At 39.9% G+C, this 8,604-nt stretch overlaps 1 protein-coding gene across 1 annotated transcript in view; it reads left to right on the plus strand.

Annotated features, from left to right (window-relative positions):
• TAF1 (TATA-box binding protein associated factor 1) overlaps positions 1-8,390 on the plus strand; it is a 33,614-nt gene extending 25,224 nt beyond the window's left edge. The window contains exons 34-40 of the mRNA XM_042807163.1: positions 417-484; positions 566-682; positions 3,535-3,660; positions 4,948-5,046; positions 5,332-5,482; positions 6,289-6,466; positions 7,516-8,390. Coding sequence (XP_042663097.1) covers positions 417-484; positions 566-682; positions 3,535-3,660; positions 4,948-5,046; positions 5,332-5,482; positions 6,289-6,466; positions 7,516-7,732 — 956 coding nt within the window. The 3' untranslated portion in view covers positions 7,733-8,390. The remainder of the gene's footprint in view (positions 1-416; positions 485-565; positions 683-3,534; positions 3,661-4,947; positions 5,047-5,331; positions 5,483-6,288; positions 6,467-7,515) is intronic.
• The last annotated feature ends 214 nt before the right edge of the window (positions 8,391-8,604 follow it).

The raw sequence follows: 8,604 nt of genomic DNA on the forward strand, positions 1-8,604 counted from the left end.
TGATTGTTGCTTTCCTTTTCTGCTGAGGAGAGAGATTCTTAAATAGTGATGTTTTTGCCATCACACTGTGCTTTATTTTACCAGTTTGTACAGAATAGGGCAGTTACACTCGGGGAGGATTTTCTACTTGTTCAGTACACATCTCTGCTTCAGTAATTTGTTTCTGGGAATTTCCTTGAGATTGACAGGGTACAACCTTTCTGTCTCCTAAATCATGTTTTTTAATGCTGGAACAAACTGGTTGATTTTTGTTAGCTAAATGTGAACCCTGATTTATATCTCTCCTTACATCAGAAGATGCTGGGATTTAGGGACCTGTGTCAGGAGAGCTGTGTAACCAAAAGCAGTCTTTCTGTCTCAGCAGCTGGAACTGAGCAACTGCTAGAATTCATAAAGAGATTTGTTTATTACTACAGGGCCAGACAGTCAGTACACAAAAACAGCCCAGGAGATTGTACACATCTGTTATCAAACTTTAGCTGAGGTATGTGGACAACTCTACTGTAATAATTTTTTATATCTGAATTTTCTGTTCTGTAACATTAGCAAGTTTCTTTGTTCTTAGTATGATGAGCACCTGACTCAACTTGAGAGAGATATCTCGACTGCAAAGGAAGCTGCACTGGAGGAGGCAGATCTGGAAAGTCTCGATCCTATGACCCCGGGCCCTTACACTCCACAGGCAAGTGACCAAGCAAAGCCTTCACTTCCTTGCTTTTAGTTTCAATCTCCTGGATGTTTGATCTAGAGGTGCCTCTTTGTTTACTGTTCTCCATCTGTCTGCAGTTTGTCTTTTAGTAGAGTATATTTTTGGATGGTGTACTAACAGCTATTTTTTAAGGATAAATATGAAAAGTATTTATGACGCTTCAGAGCGTGAGATACCTAAGACAAAGAAGGTAATTTCCCAAGCACCTTGCAAAACTGGTCTCAAGATGAGCTATGTACAGTCAGGTACAACTGAATGTTGGTTGGAAATTCAGTGACTATGCAAGTGTAGCAGTTAGAAACCCTCAGAAGGCAAGCAGTGAAAAGGTAAGGAGGACATGAGGGAAAAACATTGATACTGTAGTGCTGAGAAGCAGCCAGAGTGCTGTTTGGTGGGTGTATTGTTGAAGAGGCTTATTGCTGTGAGCAAAGAAATTGCCTAACATGGTCAGCGAAGTACAACTCTTCTGCATTCTCTGGTGGGAATTTTTTACATTTCTTTATTTTGATTCTAATGGAAATAACATTTTTTTACTCTTCATTAATATTTTATAGCAGACAATTGTGTGTGTCAGTAATTTTGTGTGCGTTATAGACCAAGTTGCAATCATAATTTGTACTGGAGATGGTATGACAGGCTGCTTTTTCAGTGTTTACAGTTTGGCAAAGTTTTAGAAGCTTTTTCTTTTTTTTTTTTTTTTTTAATGTTTCTTGCCTTGGGCTGTTTGGTTGCTTTTAAAAACATCAGTAAAAACTTTCACCAGGAATGACAAGTTCATACCTGAAAAAATAAAACTGCCTCTGGAATTTTTCTGATAAATTAGGTAACAGTTCAGGGAATGTCATCCTAATATCTGAGATGTACCTTTTGTTTATTTGGAAAAACTGTTGAAGTTCATAAGCCTTGGGAAAGATCTGTACTAGTAATTGAATGATCAAAACTCAAATGTTGTATACCCAGTGTATGAAGACAGAGCAAAGCTTTCTTTGCAGTTGTTCATCCCAGCTGTAGACCAATAATTCTTCTATTCTGTGGAAGTCTGGTGTGATTACATCTAGAAAGCTGCATTTAATTTTAGCAAAGTCAAAACAGAAAAGAGGGGCTTGAAGTTCAGGACCGATTTAAGATCTTACAAAGATTATTTTTACTATAAAAATTAGTTTAGAATTTGTTTAGGCAATAAGTATACAAAGATTGTATGGCTGGAGCCAGGATAGCAGGCTACAAACAATTTTGGGGCAACATTTAACACCCTCCATCCATGTCTCTCCACAAAAAAACCCACAAAATATAACATTTTAGGAAGCTAGAAAGAATTTGCTAGGAATGATGATTGATGATTGATTGGGGTGGGAATACTGAAACTAAGGATCATGGAAAAAGACCTGGCAATGGGAAGTGTCAGGCTGTAGCAGCGTCTTTGGACATTAGTTGTTGAACATATCTACTGACACATGTCAAGGAAGATTAGATGAAATCAAGGATGATCTCAATACCTCAGAGACTGAGGGATAAAAATATAATTTTTCTCTTTATCTGATGGTTTCCTTTCTAAGAACAGTATTACCTGTTCTGATTTTTTCTCAAGTTGGTGATTAGGAGAGAGGAAGTGTCTATTAGTTGTCTGCTCTTTCTCTGTGCTTGCTAAAGGAGAGAGCTTCCTGAGCTCCTCCCTTGGACTTGTCATCTGAAGGCCACCCTTTCCCTCTGCTTCTTGGCTGGACGTACACTCCTGCTTCCCACACTCCCAAACTTGTCACAGATGGCAGGTCTGGTGATGGTTGCTTTGCTCGAGTTCCCTTTATTTCAAATGCACTTGTGATGACTAATATTTATCTCCCCATAGGTGTCTTTAGGATATAAAAAGCAAATAAAGCAAGTAGAAAGCTGTCTGTGGTTTACATGTCTGTTTACATTCTTGGGAAGCCTGTTTTGCCTAATGTAAATTGTATTGCTGCTGCTCTTTAACACTTTAAGGATTTCCGTTATATATAAACTGTGTATTAAAAGAGCATTTTATCAAAATTCTAATCTGTAGGATTAGGATTATCGAAATCCTAATCTGTAGTTCCTCATTAACTCTTCAGGGGTCAAATAGCATGCAAACTACAGACTGGGTTTTAGAACACTTTATCCAAACCCCCCTTTTTCTTGCTTTTTTCAGCTTTAGGGACTCTTGAGACAGTGATTTACATAGAACTGATTGAAAGTCAAAGCTTTGCTATTTCGTATGTGATAGGCTTTTTCGAGTTCTGATAGCAGCATTTGTGGTTGCAACACCATTTCCATTGTAGGAATGGAAATTAAAAGGGCCCTGCTGAGTCAAACCAAAGGTTGATGTAATCAAGTATTCTGGCTCTGGCAGGGACCAGAAGTAAGTGGATGCAAACATAGTGATCCTTCTTACAGTGAAGCCTCTCTGCTTCTGACAGTTTGCTGTTCAGGCACCTTCAACTGGTGTTGCATCTGGACCATTGTATTTATGAGCTGCAGAGAGGCCTATTCTCTATAAATCTAGCTAATCCTTCTGGAGTCCGTTTACGATTTCGGCCTCTGTAGGATTGCACTGCATAGAAATACCGCCTTCTATTTTAAAATCTGCTGTGTGGCAAACTTCAAAACTGAGGTTGTGAGCCATTGCATCTTAACGTCTTTGTTCTTTAAGTAGCTTATTTTGATTAAACAGTTTTTAATAATAAAAACACCATGCCAAAAAATGCATTTTGCATTCATCCTGAAATCCCAGTCTTGCCTCTCAAGATACTGTCCTAGTCTCAGTTCAATGCCTGAGAATGTTATGTCTCCTGTTTCCACATATACTTTAGCCACCTGATTTGTATGATACCAACACTTCCCTCAGTATGTCACATGATGCTTCAGTCTATCAAGATGAGAGCAATTTGTCTGCTATGGACACTCCCATCACTACCCCAGAGAAGCGAGGAACTCAGGTCAGAATCCTCAATTTTTTCATGGGGTTGGAGAGTTGGGTTGTATAAGCAAATTACTGAAATGAGGCAATTACTTTGTAGCAAACAGGTGACAAAGATCAGCAGGTTTCCCAAGCAGAGAAGGGAATCCATTCCAAAAGTTATGCGATTTCCTTTATTTTAACTGCTCTGGGGGAAAAGGAAGAATTTAAAGAGCACTGGGAATTGAGACACTGCAAAACAAAGACTAGAGCATCAAAAGCTGCAAAAGAATCTGCCTAAGGCCAGATATTTGTTTGCTTCACTACTTCTGGGAGTAGAAACCTGGTGACTCATGCTACAAAGGGCTAATGTGCAATCCCTTGTTGATTCTGAATAGGAAAATGGTGAAGATTTGGAAGATGATAGTTAGATGACTATGGTTGCATCCAGTGATGATTAGAAGCTGTACAAACACCTAGGAAGAGATGGTTGCTCCTGTAGATACATTGTAGTTGTAAAAGGAAAAAAAAGCAGACAGGTTAAAGATATGAAATCATTATACATGAACTTGTTACAGTAACCACAGGATATTTTTTCTTTCTATTTATTCTGTATTAAACAAAAAAAAATTGTTGGAGAAGTGTGAATAGCAGAAGGAGATGCAGTAATATGACCATGAAAATAAATTACCAGGAAAAGGAGGGTGAGGAGGGCCACAAGAATGAACATGGTACCAGAAAGACTAGTGAGAGCTATTCTGAACAATCCAGACAAACAGAGACTTAGTATGAAAAGTACTGTCTAGTATTGTGGTTGTCTGTAGTTTTGAGAATGCCTTCTCGAATTGGAAATCTTCGAGCTTTCTACAGACTTTCAATCTATAGTCTTTGGGACAGAATCTGCATGTCCTCTTTACCTTGGACTCATGGTGACTGAGGGAAGAACAGGAGAGAGAAGAGGAGGAGAAGATTTGTTGGAAACTGCTGTCTGCTTTTAAAATACTTTGTGAAAATAAGCACTTTTTAATATCTAGTGGTATTTCCCAGAAATAGCTAGGTAATCAAAGAACTCTGGTGCTGTAAGGTTGAAGGTTCCATTTTTGAGTACGTCAGGATACAAGTGTGTGGAGACTGTGTGCTCTCTGATCTTGGAATAAAGGGAGAAAGGATCTTCACTCTGAGAGTGATATACATATATTTTTCTTTTTGTCTCTCCCATCTCTGTACTCCCACACCCATCATTGTGGTCCAGATGTCAGTCATACCCTTTGGTTTATGTCCAGTAGTGCCTTCCTCAATGGTATTGCTATTTGTGTTCCCCATTCAGATGCGCCAGGGGCGAGGTAGGCTGGGCGAGGAAGACTCTGACGTAGATATTGAAGGGTTTGATGAGGATGATGATGGTAAACCTAAGACTCCAGCCCCAGTGAGTATATTTACAGAAATCCCAGCCACAGTCTACGTGTTGACTTGCATACTTGTGGTAGAAGTCTCCATGGTATAAGGGCTGTCTGCCGTGTCTGCTACCCTGAAAGACAGCAGTATTTATAGCAATAGCTAGACTCTTAAATGTAGTTTTAAAATGTTAGTATTATGAAATGAGTGAATACTTCAGAATGAACAGTGTGATAAATAATAGGCATGTGCTGGAAATGGCAGCAGTAGTTCATATGTTGTTTGATCTTCACTGTCTGGGTTCTTTATGACTTAGGAAGTTGAAGATGCAGATGGTGACCTTGCTGATGAAGAAGAAGGGTCAGCCCAGCAGCCCCAGGCCAGTGTCCTCTATGAAGATTTGCTCATGTCGGATGGAGAGGATGATGATGATGGGAGTGATGAAGAGGGAGATAATCCTTTCTCGTGTAGGTGTCCATTTTTATAAAAGGTTGAATAGGAACTGGTAGTTCACAAACCCAGCTAATCTTCTCATGTTTCCCTCACAAAAACATATAGTAAAGAGCATAGAGCATGTTTGGGATATGTGGGCCAGGTGGTCTAGTAGTCAAAAAGGGAGAGAGACCAAAGGGTAGGATGAGAAAACTACATGAACATAAATGGAACTGAAAATGAAGTGGAATAGGAGTGCTGTAGGTACAGACTTAAAAGAAAGCAGAGTTAAGACAAGAGCTGGTCCAGTGTATTTCATAAAGTGAAACTGCAGAGGGCTGAAAAGGCTGGGACTATGATTTGGTGTGCAGAGCCAGGAATGGACAGTTAAGTAAAAGCACCACCTTTATTTTGATATGAAACTGTGGTCAATGTTATAAAAAATTGGAAGAGGTACCTGGAGGTTCTTCAGAGTGTTTCCCTGTTTTACTAAAAAACTTGTCATGCAGAAAAGGTTGTAGTGGTATTTATCAATAGCTTCTGGAAATTATTGGGGGGGAAGAAGTGGGAATTTTTCAGAGTAGACAATCAAGGCCTTTTTGAGTAATGGTGGTAATGAGATTGCTTTTGAATAATATCATAATTGGGTACTCAGTGATAGCATAATGGGGCACTCTGTTAGTGATATCACCTCACAGATACCTTTTCTGCGACCTTGTGGAGACACTACTTTGTACACATCCCTTACAGTCAGTATTGTAGCCTTTAAACAAATACAATAGGTATGTAACTGACAGAATGAAACTGTTGATCTGTGACCAAACGTTGGTTTATTACACAGCCATCCAGCTGAGTGAGAGTGGCAGTGACTCCGATGTGGAGCCCAGTGCAGTGAGACCTAAACAACCTCATGTTCTTCAAGAGAACACACGAATGGGCATGGACAATGAAGAAAGCATGATGTCTTATGAAGGAGATGGTGGGGAGACATCTCATGTTATGGAGGACAGTAATATCAGGTAATTAGAGCAAAGAATCTTGTTAAAATAATTCTTCAAAACAAAATCCCTTCTTCTAAAGATTTCTGAAGTGTTTATCATAAAAACCTGAGGAGTATCTCAAGTTTTTTCTTTTAGGTTACTTTGTCACCATTTTTAGTGTTGAAACCATAATTACTATAATTGCAATTTACTTATCGACAGAAATTTGCTTTTGCTATTAAGATTTTCACTAATAAAAATGTTAGCTAAATTAAAGAAACCATTCTTTATCGTAAGATAGATGATTTTGTGTACGCAGTGATTTTTGAGGGCGGGACAAATAAAGGCTTTTATAGTTTGTCTCAGAAACTGCAAGGTGTCTTTGAAGTTTAAAAGATGGTTTAGCTGATGTTTTATGTTTTTTGGTTCTGTTTTTTTCTCTAAGTGTTTCCTTACTTGAAGGGAAACTGCTTAGCTGAAGTCCAAAAGAATAGGAATATGCATATTCTGTATTTTGGAAGGAGTTCCATTATTAGAAAATGACAAATATAGCAATATTAGCTTTATATGCTTTTGCATTCACTTGAGAGAATACTGACCCACTTTGCCTTCTCTCGCCATTCTGTAGAGAATTAGCATTAGATTCTCTGTTCTTTCTCTACTCATGGAATTCAGTCCCTTAATGCTATTACTGATATTTGCTGAATAAATTATGGTACAGATAGCTATGCTGGCTCAGGTGAATGGTCTGGTCCAGACCAGGACCTTGACAGTAGTCCGCAGAAAACGCTAGAGAAGATTCTGAGAATGGGCTGTCTGCAGTAAAGGGGGCAGGTGGAAGATGTTGGAGTGATCTGTTTTTTGTGCCCTAAGTATGTCAGAGTGGGATGAGGATGCTGGTAGAAAATTGTTTCGTCAGGAGAACTGTTATCATATTTTAAAAAGCTGGCCATGGACAGAAGTGAAGTAGACAATGGTGCCAACTGTTCCACAAGGACTTCAAGTCAAGGACTTTACAGGAGTTAAATAGAGAATTGTCAGTATCAGCAGCTGATTTGAAATGATGGTAAATATCTTCTTTCTTCTAGTTACGGCAGTTACGAAGAACCAGACCCAAAATCCAACACAAGAGATACTAGTTTCAGCAGTATTGGAGGGTATGAGATCTCAGAAGAGGAGGAAGAGGAAGAACAGCAGCGCTGTGGGCCAAGTGTATTAAGTCAGGTCCATCTGTCTGAGGATGAGGAAGACAGTGAGGACTTCCATTCCATTGCAGGAGACAGTGACCTGGACTCAGATGAATAAACACCCTTTCCTGAGATGATGGTCCTCCCAGGCTACTCCTGGCTCCTGAATTTCTCATTTCACTTTCGTAAAAGGAACAGTGTAGTGTGGACTGTGTTAATGAGAATAGATTTTTTTTAAATATGTATAATACTTTAATTGGTTATAAAATGTGTGACTAAATGGTGAAAAATAAGCTTCAGAAAAGTGTGCCCTGCTTAAGTTCTGCGTTGTAACATGTGCTAGTTCCAGAATTCAGATGAGATGTAAAACATCTTGTCACAAATATTGGCCTGTTGGATACATGCATGTCTATCATGAAAATAAATGCTTGCTCAGAATAAAATACCTGTTGTTGACAGACAACTATAAAAACATCTTTTCATAAAGGGAAGGTTTTTCTCTGGGACCATAGCATGGACGCAGTGTCTGAAATCTTACCCCTGACTGTGTTTGATAATTGCCGAACTACTTTGAATACTGCCCTATTATTTTTTTTTTAAGTTGTAGTTAGTCCCAAAAATGGGAATTTGGTAATTTGAGTCTTCAGGAAGGCTCGTTATTCACAGGAACTTCCTCATTTTCAGTCACCTGGAAGTGCAGACCCAGGGCTTCAGTGTGAAATTCTGCTGTACCGCTGACTTGAGTTCATGTAAATAAAACTGGAGGTTTAAAGGCGTGCTGCTTTCGTCGCCGTTCCTCCGCGCGCCGCGCCCCGTCGCTTCCCGGCAGCGCCCGCGCCGCCGGACCCGGATGTACCGCGGGGGGGGGGGACGGGGGGACGGGACCTGCGCGACGGAAGGCGGTTGCGCACGCGCAGTTTCGCCGCGTTTGTCGCAACGGCTTTGAGCGGAAGGATACCCGAGCTGACAAAGAGCCGCTTGCGCTCGGTG

Source organism: Tyto alba, unplaced genomic scaffold, assembly GCF_018691265.1.
Source record: "Tyto alba isolate M040663 unplaced genomic scaffold, T.alba_DEE_v4.0 Super-Scaffold_5, whole genome shotgun sequence".
Classification (NCBI taxonomy): Eukaryota; Metazoa; Chordata; class Aves; order Strigiformes; family Tytonidae; genus Tyto; species Tyto alba.